Here is a 15674-nt window from a genome sequence, read left to right as displayed (position 1 = left end):
CAGCATCAGGGTGTTTTCCAGTGACTCAACTCTTAGCATCAGGTGACCAACAGCCACCTGTTGGAGCTTCAGCTTGAGCATCAATTCTTTCAATGAATATTCAGAGAATAAACACACGATAAAGAAATATAGCAAAACAGTAACAGTAGAAACTAAATACTGTGTATATGAAGGCTCACTGTACAAGTTTTTTCAAATGTATTTTAAAAAATAGTCATGATATTGGCATTTTTCATTTATCAAGTTTTATTTTACAACTTTATACTCATTAACTTTATGTTGGGGTTAACTTCAGCTTCTTATTTTGAAATAACTTTAAACTCACAGGAAGTTGCAAAATACTACAGAGTTCCCATGTTCTCTTCACTCAGTGTTTCCCAATAAAACATCTTACATTATTAAAGCCAGGAAATGGATGATGGTATTAATTCATGTACAGACCTTACCTGATTTCATCAGTCTTGCATGCACGCTTTATTTTGGGAGTTCAGTTCAGTTCAGTCGCTCAGTCATGTCCCACTCTTTGTGACACCATGGACTGCAGCACAGTGGGCCTCCCTGTCCATCACCAACTCCCGGAGTTTACTCAAACTCATGTCCATTGAGTTGGTGATGCCATCCAACTATCTCATCCTTTGTCGTCCCCTTCTCCCGCCTTCAATCTTTCCCAGCATCAGGGTCTTTTCAAATGAGTCCGTTCTTCTAATCAGGTGGCCAAAGTATTGCAGTTTCAGCTTCAACATCAGTCCTTCCAGTGAATATTCAGAACTGATTTCCTTTATGATTGACTGGTTGGATCTCCTTGCAGTCCAAGGGACTCTCAAGAGTCTTCTCCAACACCAGAGTTCAAAAGCATCAATTCTTTGGTGCTCAGCATTCTTTATTGTCCAACTCTCATATCCATACACGACTACTGGAAAAACCATAGCCTTGACTAGACAGACATTTGTTGGCAAAATAATGTCTGCTTTTTAATATGTTCTCTAGGTTGGTCATAACTTTTCTTCCAAGAAGTAAGAGTCTTTTAATTTCATGGCTGCAGTCACCATCTGCAGTGATTTTGGAGCCCAAGAAAATAAAGTCTGTCACTGTTTCTACTGTTTCCACATCTATTTGCCATGATGTGATGGGACCAGATGCCATGATCTTAGTTTTCTGAATGTTGAGTTTTAAGCCAACTTTTTCACTCTCCTCTTTCACTTTGATTAAGAGACTCTTTAGTTCTTTTTCGGTTTCTGCCATAATGATGGTGTCATTTGTGCATCTGAGGTTATTGATATTTCTTCCAGCAATCTTGGGTGTAGGGGTATATTTTTTGAAATTCTGTCACACCTGTGGAGTCTTGTAACCACCACCACGATCAGGACACAGCATTGCTCCATGGCAGCAAAGAAATGCCTTTGTGCTACTTCTGTATAGTCACATCACCCTAGGACTGTAACCCCTGGAGATCACCCTGGGTCTCTATCACTATGGTGTCATCATGTTTTAAGATTGGCTTTACCATTCAGGATAATGCCCCGTAATCTGCCCATGTGCATTAGAACTGTGTTCCTTTTGGTTGCAGACTTTTCTCCCCACCGTGAGGCTGGACCTGGGTTTGTTTGTTCATTCAACTGTTAAAAGACATTTGGCAGTTGTGAATAAAGCTGCTATAAATATTTAGATGCAGATCTTACTGTGAACATACGTTTTTATTTTTGTAGGATAGATAATCAGTAAATGCAATTGCTGGGTCACATGACAAGTTTATGTTTAACTTTGCAAGAAACTACCTCTTTTCCAGAGTTCTTTTTATATTCCCACCAGCATGGCAGGAGTGATGCACTCCTTTACCTGAATTTAGTGTTTTCACTATTTTTATTTAATTTAGCCATTTGGAGAGATTCATTCTGAGAGATGCATTCTGATAGATATCCCACTATGAATTTAATTTGTATTTTCCCTTATCACTAAAGATGTTGAATATCTTTTCATGTGCTTTTTTGTTATCTGTATATTGCTTTTTGATGACATTTCTGGTCAAATCTTTTATCCATGTTCTAATTGAATTTTTCATTTTCTTACTGTTTAGTGAATTCCTCATATATTCCAGACAAATTCTTGGTCGGATATGTGATTTGCAAATATTTTCTCCCAGTCTGCAGCTTGTCATTTCATCCCCTTGACAGAATTTTTTGAAGACCACAAGATCTGTGGGTTGCAGGGCAAATTGAGCAGTGGAGGCACTCAGATATGAAAAAAGGTAAAATAACTAATGGCTCAAATCTTTCTTGCTTTTCTTCCTGTTCCAGTCTATAACTCCAGGAATACTCAGGAACCAGTGCAGTACTTGCAATAGTAGCTGAGGAACATTTTGTAGTATTGATTCATACTTCTCTTGAATTTGTATGTATGTAAGTCTAGATGAAACATTCATTTGACTTAAGGAAATGACTGGAAAAAAAATAAACTTACCATTTTAGGCACTGATTTTAAAAATTACCAAGGGCAAGTAGATACTACTGGCACTGACATGATTAGAGACGTTAAAGGTGTGTAGAAGCCAGAATTTTGGCCAAAAATTTAGAAGCATTTTTTGTGTTCTGTATCATGTTACTGGGAGCCTGACCTCAATTGTGATCACGAAGACATCCTCTGGAACAATTAAAAGATCATATGCAAGACTTTCTGGATCTACCCAAAGATGAAACATCTTGGGAAAACTTATCACATTTGACCTTGTAGCTGCCCCTGGACTTGTGATGGGGATGCTAAGCACCTTAAAGAAAGTAGATTAGGTTAGATTCTAGAAGAATCAGAAGAGTTAAGCAAAACATGATTCTCAAATAGAGAGCAAATCTTGGTCCTAAGGAGAAAATGAAATCTGAACTTTGCACCACTCACAGGTATTTGAGACAGACTGTTTATTAATATTGACAAAAGTTTAACAAAAAAAATTCCAAGGTTAACTGGTTTACATTTTTTTTAACAATTGATGAGCCAACACTGATACATTATTAAGAACTGAAATCTCCATCGAATTGCTTTTGCACTTTTGTTAAAAGTCCGCATTGGTGTGGATCTGTGCCTGGTTCTTTATTCTGCTCCAGGGACCTAGGTGTCTGTCCCCCCACCAATGCCACACTGTCATGATTTCAGAAGAAGTATTATAGATCTTAATATTAGGTGGTGGTCCTCCCATTTTATTCTTCAAGAATGTTTTAAGCTATTCTAGGGAATAGCCTGTTCATATCCATTTTAGAATAAGCTTATCTAAGTCTACTAAAAATCTTTCTGGAATTTTGATAGGAATTGCATTAGACCTATAGATTAACCTACGGAAAATTAACATTTCTACTATGTTGAGTCTTCCAATCCATGAACATATTTATTTATTTAACTCTTCCATTTATTTAACTCCTCTTTGATCTCTTTCACCAGCATCTTTTAATTTGCAGCATACAGATCTTGTCCATGTTTTGTTAACAGACAATCCTCTCAGGCTTCCATAAAAGACCCCCCTCCTCCAAGAAGCTTTCCCTGCTGGGCAGAGAGGTGTGGGGGGGGGGGGGGCGGGGGGGGGAACTGGTCAGGAGCAGTTCCTCAGGGCCCAGTGCCCCTCTTTGGCACGGCTTATTGTTGTAATGACTCCCTTGCTTGCTCCTGGCATCTTACCCCCTGACAGAGCAGGTGCTTGTGAATGCTGCTGTTCCCCAACTCCAGCTGATGGTTAATTGGATGCCTGCTGTTCCACCCGGGAGGTGGGGGTGGGGGGTGGGATAATGGCATTTCCCACGACTGTCCCCAGAGGCCACCCTTGCGCCCACAGGACCAACAGCATAGCAGGGCCAGGAGCGTGGCCCCAGAGGCGATCGGCCTGGCCACTCACTAGCTGTGTGACCTCTAGTGACCTGCCTTCTCCGGCTTCAGTCCCTGGACTGTAAAAAGGACTAAGTCAGAGGGCCCTCTTCGTGGCTGAAGAGGGAAGGGAAGACGCGGGAAGTCTCGGGAATCGCTGCCCGCTGCGAGAAGCAGGAGAAAGCCCTCGGCGGCCGCGCCACGCCAGACCTCGCCTTTGAATAGCCGCCCTCCGACCAAGCTCGAAGGCGGAGGGCGGGGGCACGCTCTGGGGCCCCGGGGCGATGGGCGCAGGGAGCTCCGCCTGCCGACGTTTTTAATGTTGGCATTTACAGCTTACAGGAAGCCAGTTCACCCTTGGGGAACAGGCGGCGCTCAGGGCTGCAGGGACGCGAGACGTGAAGTCTCGCCCGGCCCTCGACTCGGGTCCCTGCCAGCTGTACCCGGCCGGAAGTGCGCACCACCGAGAGGCCGGCCGGCCCCGGAGCGCCTAGAGCGGCACCGGAAGCTCTCAGGGCGGGCCCTCGGGCCGATTTCCGGCCGCGGCGTGCGGGCTCCTGTGTAGGCTTTGTCGGTCGGTCAGCGGGGCGGGCGGCTGGCAGTCTGCGTGCGGGGCTCCGGCGTCCTCTCGCCGCTGGGCGCCGGGTGAGTGGCGCGTTCCGGGCCCCGAGCGGGTCGGCAGGGTCCTCCAGTCGGGTGGACGGGCGGGCTCAGCGCGGCCGGCCCCGCACGGGGGTCCAGGAGCCTCGGGCTCAGTGAGCCCGGCTCCCAGCAGCCGACACGGCCGCCCCCGCCGGACTACAGTCCGGCCCGGGTCCCGCAGCTTCTCTCCCCAGGGAACGTCGTGTGGGTAAATGCCTGATTCCACTCTCTTGGTTCCTTTCCCTGGCTCCAGAGGCCACACACCCCAGGCGTAGAACCCCAGCTTCAGCGTCAGTGTCGCGGCTCTCAAGCCCACTGCTGGCGCTGGGGTGGCCTGGAGGTAGGTGAAGGGCACGGTGTGGGTAGTGCTGCTCTTTTGCTCCAAGCCCGCCGGCCTCTCCCTCGAGCCCGAGGGAGCTCTCCAGATGATGCTGGGAGAGTGACCGGCGCCTCGAGCCTGCCTGTGCTGGAGGAGGTGCAGAGCCGGCACCGCTGCCCTGGTGGGGTAGAGGTGAAGAAGAGAATCCCCTCCAGATGCTGGGCGGCGCCGTCCTTTTCTCGAGTCATATCAGTCCTGGAGGCCGTCTCTGCTGGTGCCCTGGACGTCTTGCTCTTCATGCAGTGGCTGCATCGTAGTCATGGGAGCCTCAGGGCCTGAGTAGCATGCCTCTCTGTGTTCCCGGGAGTGTTAGGTGGAGGCCCGTTTGAACTCGGGCAATTTGTCTGTAGAGCTCATGCTCTTAATCAGGCCGCAGTGCCCTCTCTGGAGCTCATCTTTCTCCTGAGCTCCAGTCCCAGTGAATGACAGGACTTGGTCCTGTCCACGGAGGTGGGACTTTCGTTAGATGTAACAATAACAGTATCTTAATAATGGCAATAGCTACAGCGTCACTCATGTGAAAGATACCAGAGAAATGGGGCGGGGCGGGGCGAGGTTGCTATGTCTTTTCACAAGCCTAACTTCTTAGCTCCAGTGTCTCCTGGAGAGATGGGGATGGATTTCTCCTGCAAAGGCCTTAGGGATGGTAAGGCTTGCACGGCGAAGCTGAGAAAGCCCAGACCGCGTTCACAAGCTGGTAATGGAAGGGGTGCTCAGAGAAGCAGCTGACCCAGAATAGGGCAGGGCCTTGAAGCAGTTCAGGGAGCTGTCAGGCACGTCCAGTGCTGCCTCGGGTTGTGGAATATGACCGGTGAAAGGACACTGAACTGCTCAGGAAAGGAGAAGACCATTGACATCTGGGCAGAGCCCTGGGAACAAAACTCAGATGGCTGTGGGGGTGGTTTGGGGAGGAGACCGCAGCCTGCAGCAGGCTCAGCTGTGAGCCAGCCACCTCCCCGAACCTCATGGATGATTGTGTGGTGAACACAGGAAATAAGAGAAGCACGCGCGGGGCACTCGGTCCCCCCCCCGTGGCTGTGGTGCCACAAGTACAGGTTGGTGACACTGTGGCCGTGGGGCCGTGCGAAGGTGCAGATTTCTCCTGCAGCTCTAGTCCTGTCTTCCCTGGGCGCCCTTTTACTCTCCCTTTTCCTGCTGCTCCCAAGGGTGGAGCTCTGCACACCTACCTGCTTCCTTTCTTTAGACTGTAAGCAGCAGACAGCCACACTGGTAACTTGCAAGCCCAAGGCTTATAACGCCCCTTTACTAGTGCGCGTGCACAAACAGCTTCCCGTCCCTGCAGTGGGCACTGCCCCCTCTCATCTCAGAGCCACTCTGGCGGCTCGTAGGCCTCACTCCCAGCTCAGAGGCTCGCCCATCTCAACCTCAGCAGTGTTGTGTTATATTTTGTCCAGCAAGTTCTAACAAAAGGGAGGGCCATGTTAGCCCCAGACATTATGGAACCAGCAGTCTGATGTATTTTTACTTCGTTTGCTTCATTCAGGTTTCTTTAAATGAAAAAGTATCAATTTAACTTTATTTGAATTCACAGGGGAAAAAAAGGCATTAAGCAGAAACTGAAAGATTGCTGATATTCAGATAAACGTTTATTCAAAGCAAGGTATATTTAATTTTAAAAACTTCCTGAAAAGTTAAAGTTATGAAAATCATGAAAAGGCACATTTTAAAGCTCTATTCTTATAAATAGACACAAGCCTGTTTTCAGGTGTTATAACAGTCCTTTTAAACAACAACAACAAAAAATAAGGAAATATCACCTCCAAAACAAAAAACCAAATATACTTCCTTGTTTGGATTAAAAAAAAAAAAAACAAGATTTAAAATATAAGCTTACTTTTAGAATACAAATCCCAGCTGCTCTAAGCAAAATACCCTGTAACAGCAACATCACACTTGCGGAGGGAAAAACATCTTTGAGAATGGACTCTGGAGGCAGACAGGCCTGACTCTGAACCTAAGCTCTGCCACTGACTGGCTTAGCAGCCTTGGGTAATTGACTTTCTCAGCCTCTGTAAAATAGAGTAAATAATCGAGGTCATGTCTGCCTTTCAAGGTTTGGAGGTGTGCCTGAGACTGTACAGGCCAGTTCAGCAGTGCTGGGTTAGGGTTGAGGGACGCTCATCAATAGCACCCCTCCTGCCCTCCGGAGCCTGCACCAGTGAGGCCCACGAAGAGCGAAAGTTCACCTCGCCACTTGTCCAAGCCTTGGTTGAAGTGATGCTGGACTTCTAGGCCAAGTGTCCAGTTAGGCCATGTCCTGCCTGCCCACAGGCGGCGCTGGATTGCCGCAGCCTCTCCATAGCGCTGCACTCCTGGCCCAGAGCAGCAGGACCTGTGCCCCAGTGGATGAGGCTGGGTCGGACGTGCCTAGTTATTCTCCCAGACCTTTCATTCGGCTAACTCCTTCCCCCAGTCTGGGGAAGGGAGGTGGGCCGAGTACTTCAGGGAATGTCGTCCTCATGACACCAGGGGCACCTCCGGCATCTGAAGTGTAGTGGGGCTTCGGAGCACCAGGGCCCCGTGTGAAGGAACTTGAAGGATTCGGGGATGTGTTAGAAGTGGGGGGAGGGTGTACAGATGGACAGGTATATATGACCCCGTGTTTATACCTACAGATGGCATGCATGGAAGTAAATGTGTCATTTTTGTTTAAGCAGAAGTCTGGATGAATGTATATAAACTGAACAGCTTGCAGTGGTCTCTGGGATTGCTGGGGATTATCCTCATTTTTGTTTACCACTTGAAGTGTTCTTACAGTGTGGGTCTATAATTGCTCAGAATGGACAGTATAAAAGTGAAGTAAAATAGGATGAGACTGAGGAGTGTGGTCCTCATTTCTTAATACATTGGTGCAGAAAAAACGTCAGAGAAAAACGTCAATGTGTAATCTGAGTACTGGGGTTAAGAATAATTTTATTTTTAGTCTTTCTCAACTGGCATAGTTTACCCTTATGCCTTGAAAAAAATAACTAATTAAAGTAATTTCTGTAAGCAGGAGAAAGATTTAAATCAAATTAGTGGGCCTTTAACTCAGAAGAACAGTGTCAGTGAATCTCACCGGGCAGTGGTCAGAAATGCTGTGTCACAGGGCACCCAAGAGGGCCACTGCTCCAGGAAGCTGTGTTGCAAACCTCACATGGACAGAAACGCCTCGAGTAGACTTGCAGCTTCTCACTCTTACTGTCTGCTGTTGGTTCAGTGTCTTCATCATCACAGGGAGTGTTGCATCTGAATAGTCAGGTTGTCTAACAGCATTATTTAAGCATGGGTTCCTTTTGCTGTAACGGAGATTCAAAACTAGTGTTCCCAACAGTAAACTTGGTTTCTGGTATCCCATCTCAGAAACAGGGGGAGGGCCCTGCCCCCCCAGGAGCCTGCGGTGTGGCCTCGTGCCCATCCCTTGGGCTGGGCTAGAGGGTGGCGCCCTGGAATCAGTCACAGGTCACCCCTGACATCAGGGGACTTCTGGAAATGTGGTGGTTCGCTGCTGGCTCTGTGTCCACTGAAATTTCTGGAGGGATTTCTGTCACTCAAAGCAGGGACACTGAGCGGCCTCATGTCTGCTGTAGCTGACCAGCTGGCCCTCTGGCCCCCACACTAGGCCGTGCTCAGTTGCTGCCTCCAGCCCGGAACCAGGATCCCTGGCCTGTGGCCTTTTCTTGGCACCAGTGCGTGTCCACACAGCCACAGTCTACACTCCCCAGATGCTGCCTCCTCCCCCAGCAAGAGTAGATGACTACATGAATGCGTCCACTCAGGAAGGGGAGGAGCCCAGAGCGCAGGCAGTCACTGGTCCACAGCGTCAGCAGTTCCTGGGAGTCTCCAAGGGCGGCCTGAGCTGTAGCCACTGAAACGAAGGAGTTCCAGGGCTCAGCGGGAGCAAGGACCTCTGTCGGCCAGAAGACAAGCACAGGACCGTGCTGCGAGCCCCTTGGGGTGGAGAGCAGAATCGTGGAAAGGACACAGCGATGTGTTCACGCCATGAAGGCTGCCCACACTGAGGTCCATGCAACACAGGTGGCCTCCCTGGTGTGGTGCTCAGCGTCAGCAGACACCTGGGGGGGATCTTGATGATGCTCAAATTAGTGTGGAAGGTTCTACAACCTTAGAAATACGCTAAGAAGCACTGAATTGTGTGCTTTAAAATGGTGGATTTTATGATGTGTGAGTTCTAGCTCTATAAAAAAGTGGGTGCCTATTGAATAAAAAGCAAACACAAAACAAACCATATGATTCCATTTAAATGCAATTGAAAACTGCAGAATTATAATAAGAGACAGTTCCCCTTAGAGGGGGGCCTCCGGGTGATGGGAATGGTATGGTTAGAAAGGCGAGCAGAGGAGTCCAGGGAGACTGTGTGCTAGATGTGCGCTGTCACTCGAGAAGGAAAGCAGCCTGTTGGAAGGAACCTGGGGAGCCCTCCTGCCCCCAACGGCTCCCCACCACCTGGCTCTGTCCTCAGGGGCACATCTTTGCCCTTGGGGACTTGGGAGCATCTCTGTGGGGCTGCACAGCCGGCGGACTGCTTCCCACTGGTGCAGATTTGGGGAGAAGTGGTCCTGCGGGGTCTTGGGCGGAGCTCCTGGGAACGGCTCAGCTGGGGAGGGAGCACTCGGGGAAGAACCTATGAGCAAGTTGGGATGGGGCGGCAGGGGGAAACTGAGGCTGGTGGAGTTCTGGGGCTGGACGACCCTTCAGAGTTGTCCCACATGGAGACTGGGGCACTCTGGGCTCTGTCAAGGGCCAGGACCCCTCTGGGATGTGGCAGGCAGGGTTCTTCACTCCGGACGCAAGGGAGGGCTCTTTCAGTCATTTGACGAGAGGTGGGGCTCATCACGAACCTTTGGAAAGCAGGGTTTTTCCAGCTGGTTGCAGAAGAGAACGAGAGGGCATCTGAGCTGCTCCTACCTGGAAGGTGCGGGTGCTCCCAAGGGGCCATCCCATGACCACAGGGAACCATGTTCTGCCAACAACCTGAGTGAGGTGGAGACAGTTTTCCCAAGCTTCTAGACCTTCCTGAGCCTGGCTGACACCGCGTGCAACCCTTTGCAGGGGCCCACTTGGGTCAGGCTGGTGTCTGACCTGCTACCTTGTGAGATAGCAGATGGGTTGTAGTGATGGAGGGCTGGCAGTAGAGAGGGCATCCCCTCAGCAAATTCCTGCTGAAGGAGAAATTTTCTGTTGGGGCAAGAATTCCAGAGCTGAAGGCACGTCCCAGAAATGGTGCGAGGTTCCCTAAGCACAGACTTTTCCATGGCAGACACACCTGTGCAGCACAGTGCCCCCCTGTACTCGCAAGTACCATCTTCCTAAAGACCATCTGTGACTCGAATTTCCCACCATGGCCAGCTTTGTCTGCGTCTGAACTCCGTGGAAGTAGGATCACACACTGAGCTCTTGGGCTCAGTGTCACCCCAGGAGGTCCACATGTACTCTGGTGCAGGGATGCCCTCCTTGCTGGAGGACACCTCAGTTGGCCCTTTGTTCTGCTGATGGATGTTCTGGTGACTGCGTGATGCTGTGGTGACCATTCCCACCTCAGACTCTGCTGCTGGGCGGGCGCAGGGTACACAGGTGGACGCGTTTACCTCGGATTTCAAGGAGGATGTTTAACCCAGTACAGAGGGTGGGCCTGGCGTGGGCGCGAATGCTGGTAGCATGGTAAATGTGGGAGAAAGTGGGTGTTCTCATCTAATCGCTTCTGTTTTCTCGCTGGAGGAAGCCACAAGGCCATCATCCCTGGGGTGGGGAGTGCTATTGCACTCTTGAGAGGAGAAGCCAGAAGATGGTCTCACGGGAGAGTTAGCCATGTGTGGGAGCTGCTGGCAGCTCCGGGGGCCTGTCAGGCAGGTGGTTATAAACGTGAGAGCTCCATTGGCAGGAACGGAGACACCCATCAGGAAGCAGGCTGAGCTTTGCCCCAAGGGGAGGGCTAGAGGGTACACGTGGTGGAGGAAGGAGAGGGCAGGGGAGCAGGGTTAACAAGCCAGAGCTCGTGTGAGTCTCACCCATCCAGCGTCTCAGCTGGGCAGGGGGCGACCGAGTGGGGGTCAGAGTGGTCTCCCTGTGTTTCTTAGGAAACATGTCTTGATTTTGAGTGGAGTTGAGACCCATCCCTGCCCATCAACCCATCTGTCCCCTGAAACTGGTGTTGGTGGTGGAGCCCCCTACACCAGTGGAGAGGCCAGCAGGCTGAGCCGAGTGTTGTGCTGAGCGGGGCTGTGGGCAGGGGGCACGTCTCTCTGCTGCTCCAGGTGCAGTTCACCCCATCTGCTCCAGCAGATTCCCATCTCGTAACGAAGGGGAAAGATGATCTTACTCTGCTTTATTTCAGATGCTGACTGCTGACCAGAAGGGGACTCGGAGCCTGGGTTTCTGGGCGTGGGAATCTGCAGAAGGCAGTGTCCAAAGCCCTCCCAGTGATGGAGCTCACAGCCCCCACGTCTGGGAGGGGCCCTGACCCCAGACTTGGGAGGCTTTTAGGAAACCTGGATGCACAGAGCCTGCGGAGCTGCACCTCGCAAGAAGGGGGTTTCCAGCAGGTGACAGTCACCCACTGGAAGATCCAAACGACAGAGGCAGCACAGGCGGGAAGTAAGTCTGAGGGGAGCCCTCTCCTGAGCCCAGACCTCCTCCTGCTTCAGAGAGAGTTGATCGAGGGGGAGGCCCCCCAGCACGAGGCCTGCCGCAGCTTCCCATTCAACCCGGGCCTGGCCAGACATCAGGCTTCTTGTGCTGGGGAGAAAGCTCACAGGTGTGACGAGTGCGGGAAGGGCTTCAGCCAGAGCTCCCACCTGGCAGAGCATCAGCACATTCATGGCAGGGAGAGGCTATACGTGTGTAACGCGTGTGGCAAGGACTTTGTTCTCTACACGGATCTCATGGAGCATCAGAAAGTACACACGGGAGAAAGGCCCTTCAAGTGCGCTCAATGTGGGAAGGCATTCTGTCACAGCTCAGACCTGATCCGCCACCAGCGGGTCCACACCCGCGAGAGGCCCTTTGAGTGCAAGGAGTGCGGGAAAGGCTTCAGCCAGAGCTCACTGCTCATCCGGCACCAGAGGATCCACACGGGGGAGCGGCCATACGAGTGCAATGAGTGCGGCAAGGCCTTCATCCGGAGCTCCAGCCTCATCCGGCACTTCCAGGTTCACACGGAGGTGAGGCAGTACGAGTGCCAGGACTGTGGCAAGGCCTTTCGCCACCGCTCAGACCTCATCGAGCACCAGAGGATCCACACTGGGGAGCGGCCCTTCGAGTGCAATGAGTGTGGCAAGGCCTTCATCCGGAGCTCGAAGCTCATCCAGCACCAGCGCATCCACACTGGGGAGCGGCCATACGTCTGCAACGAGTGCGGGAAGCGCTTCAGCCAGACGTCCAACTTCACGCAGCACCAGAGGATCCACACCGGGGAGAAGCTCTATGAGTGCAATGAGTGTGGGAAGGCCTTCTTCCTGAGTTCCTATCTTATTCGACACCAGAAGATTCATACCGGGGAGAGGGTGTACGAGTGCAAGGAGTGTGGGAAAGCCTTTCTCCAGAAAGCACACCTCACCGAGCACCAGAAGATCCACTCTGGGGACAGGCCCTTCGAATGCAAGGACTGTGGGAAAGCCTTTATTCAGAGTTCCAAGCTCCTTCTGCACCAGATTATTCACACTGGAGAGAAACCCTACGTGTGTAGTTATTGTGGGAAAGGCTTCATTCAGAGGTCAAACTTCCTTCAACACCAGAAGATCCACACTGAGGAGAAACTCTATGAGTGTAGTCAGTATGGGAAAGAGCTCACCCCACCCCCAGACTTTAAAAGCAGTCAGGAGGCTCCCCAGGAGGGCCTTCCCTTGAGTCAGACAGCTGTACACTTGGGGGACACGTGTGGAGGGCCGGGGGGGCACACAGACTTCTAATTATCCTCCAGCTCACTTAGTGATGCTGGAAACAAGTAGCAGGGGCCCTGATTCGTGAGGTTTTGGAGGAGTCAGCATTTTCCAGGGTCATGGATGGGCGGGGCTGCCACCTCTCACTTGGCTGCAGTGGGGCCTACTGTCCTCCGTTGGGAGCACATGCTCACAGGAGAGCCACACGATTGGACAGCTGGCATGGAGCTGGATCAGTTATGGGAGAGCTGTGGGTGTAGGAGCAAGGAGCTTGGCCTCGGAGAAAAAGATTCTATTCCACTGCACAGTAACAATTCACCTTTGAGTTAAATCCCTTTTAAAGCAGAGTTATGTATCTAATTTTATAACTTTAAAAGAGTATTCCTCAGCCATTTTTGATCTGTCAGAAAGGCAAGTTGGAGAAAGATACTTTGTTACCTAAAACCACAACTTGATTCCCTGTGGTCCTTAGGAGAAATTCTGAACTCCCCACCGTGCATCCAAAGGCTTCCTGGAGCCTCATCTGCTCCCGGTTCACTCCTGATCACAGAGATAGCACCAACTGCTGGATGTGCCCCCTCATCCAGGCGCTCCTGCCTCCCAGCCGACGCTCAAATGCCCCCTCTCATCTGGCTGATGACCCATCACAAGTCAAGACCCATCCCAAGCTTCATGTTGGGTTCAGCCCACTGCCCCTCTGCTGCTTCTGATCCTTGGTGGCCATTCACCTCTTGTTACTGTGCTTGCTCTGATTGTTCTGTGTGCTCTCTCATTGTTAAGGACCGTGAGTGTATCTCACTGATTTGTGTGTCCCTGCTATCTGGAGCAGGGCAATAAAAAGCACAGCCCAGTCTGTGTGCACTTGGCACCTCTCTTGCTTTGTCCTATCTACACTGTTATTTAAAACATTAAAAAAAAATTTTTTTTTTTGTCATTGCTTTTTTGTTTTGTGACAGTGTAGTCTGCTGGTCTACTGGAAATACCTCCTCTTGGCCCTGCTGACGTCTCTGTTCATAATGCATTCAACACTTGCAGGCAGTAACAGAGTAAGACTGGCCTCTTGTATGTTTTGCCTTCAGAGTTTGCCTATGAATGACTGTGCTTGGGGGTGCTGTGGCGGGGGGGAGGTGCTCATCTTCATTTAGTGTTCTGTGTATCTCTAATTCACTCAGAGGGCACACAGTCCTGATACACTTCATGACTTTCTTCTGTCTTAATTCCATGATTGAGCCCAACTTCTTCCCCACCTCCCTGTTCTCCAGCTCACTTTCTCACTGATTTGAAAATGTATTGATCAAAAGGACCAGTGCTAAATACTTGGAAACCAAGGTGAATAAGACACCATCTGTCCTGAAGTTGTCCATAGTCTGATGGAGGCAGAAAGGTCATGGCAAGCTGAGTTCAGTGTTGGAGTTGAAGTATGTTTCCAGTTGTGCAGGGGTGTAGGTCAGGAGGCAGCTAGTTTGGTGTGGAGATGTGAGGCAGCTTCATGGAGGAGGTGACAGTGAACTGGACAAGTAGACACTTGTCACCTAAAAAAGAGGGTGGTCTGGGAGGGACTCTGGAGAAAACAGGAAGCCTGGAGGATCCCTCTCTGATCTAAAGCAGGTGAGTTATATCACACAGTGGATAACTGTCTAGCAAAAGTGTTAGTTGTTGCATCAAATTTCTTTTATCTGAACATGAAAACAGTTTTGAAATGCTGTCAGAATGTACTGCCCGTGAGGGCATATCTTGAGTTCTTAAATTCCAGCAACTCTAGAAGCCTTGAGTGGGTACAAAGCATATAGTACTCCATCGTTGGAAGACTCACCCATAACAGATGTTTCAAATGGTATAGAAACATATTACCAGACCATTTTAACCAACTTTGATTGAGGTCCAATTGCCATATAGTAACACACTCATTTTAAGTGTACAGAATTTTGGCAAATCCATATACCTGTATAACCATCATGACAATCAAGAAAAATAACACTTCTGTCACCCAAAAAATGTTCCCTCTTGCCCTTTCCCAGGTCCCACTCCAGGCCCAAGTAAACGCTTTGTTAGTATGTATTCATTCTGCCTGTTTTAGGACTTCACATAAATGGATTCATATGGCATGTAATCCTGTGTGTCTTATTCCACTTTGGCATGTTTTAAAGACTAAACCAAGTAGCTCTGTGTTTCCAGAGCTGTTTGTGAGTAGTGTTCCATTGTATGGGTGAAGGTCAACATCATATATTATTCATTCATCTGTTGGTAGAAATTTGGGTTTCCAGTTTTGGCTGTTATGAATAAAACAGTTATCAGCATTTGTATAAAAGTATTTGGACTTGCCTCTTTATTTCACTTGGCTAAATGTCTAGGAAATTAATTGCTGGATTATAAGATACATGAGTTTTAATTTTATAAGGAATTGCCAAAAAGTTCTTCATCGTGGTTATGGCCTCTCTTGCCACTGTCAGGGTTCAACTGGTCCACATCCTTATCAACATGTAGTATGGTGACACTTCTAAAATGTAATCCACTCCAGTGGCATATATGGGTGTCTCTTTATGCTTCAATGCTTTATGCTGTGTATTTGCCTACTGAATGAGGGGACTCCCCAGGTGGCTCAGCAGTAGTGAATCTGCCCACGAGTGCAGGAGCCGCTGGAGACATCCCTGGGTTCAATCCCTGGGAAGGGGAGGAAGATCCCTGGAGGAGGAAATGGCAACCCACTCCATTACTCTTGCTGGGAGAATTCCATGGACAGAAGAGTCAAGCAGGCTACAGTCCATGGGGTTGCAGAATCTAACACGACTGAGCACGCACAGGCATACTGAGTGATGATATGGAGAATCCATGTGATCTTTTGTCCATTTTAAAACTGGGTGGTTTGTCTTATCTACTTATAAGGATTTTGGCAAAAAAGAAAAAAAAAGGCAAAA

The 15674-nt window shown here is 49.7% G+C and overlaps 1 protein-coding gene across 1 annotated transcript; it reads left to right on the top strand.

The window, feature by feature from the left end:
- Positions 1-4362: 4362 nt before the first annotated feature.
- Positions 4363-15067, top strand: ZNF623 (zinc finger protein 623). Its single transcript, XM_043879735.1, has 2 exons — positions 4363-4485; positions 11217-15067. The coding sequence occupies exon 2, from the start codon at positions 11305-11307 to the stop codon at positions 12787-12789; it is 1485 nt and encodes a 494-aa protein (XP_043735670.1). The 5' UTR covers positions 4363-4485; positions 11217-11304; the 3' UTR covers positions 12790-15067.
- The last annotated feature ends 607 nt before the right edge of the window (positions 15068-15674 follow it).

This window comes from Cervus elaphus, chromosome 21, assembly GCF_910594005.1.
Source record: "Cervus elaphus chromosome 21, mCerEla1.1, whole genome shotgun sequence".
In the NCBI taxonomy this organism is placed as follows: Eukaryota; Metazoa; Chordata; class Mammalia; order Artiodactyla; family Cervidae; genus Cervus; species Cervus elaphus.
The sequence above is the reverse complement of the archived record's forward strand: the minus strand, read 5'-3'. Positions and strand labels throughout refer to the sequence as shown.

Bases quoted from the DNA above. Each gene is read 5' to 3' on its own strand.
- ZNF623 (XM_043879735.1), top strand. From the start codon at position 11,305: ATGGAGCTCACAGCCCCCACGTCTGGGAGGGGCCCTGACCCCAGACTT.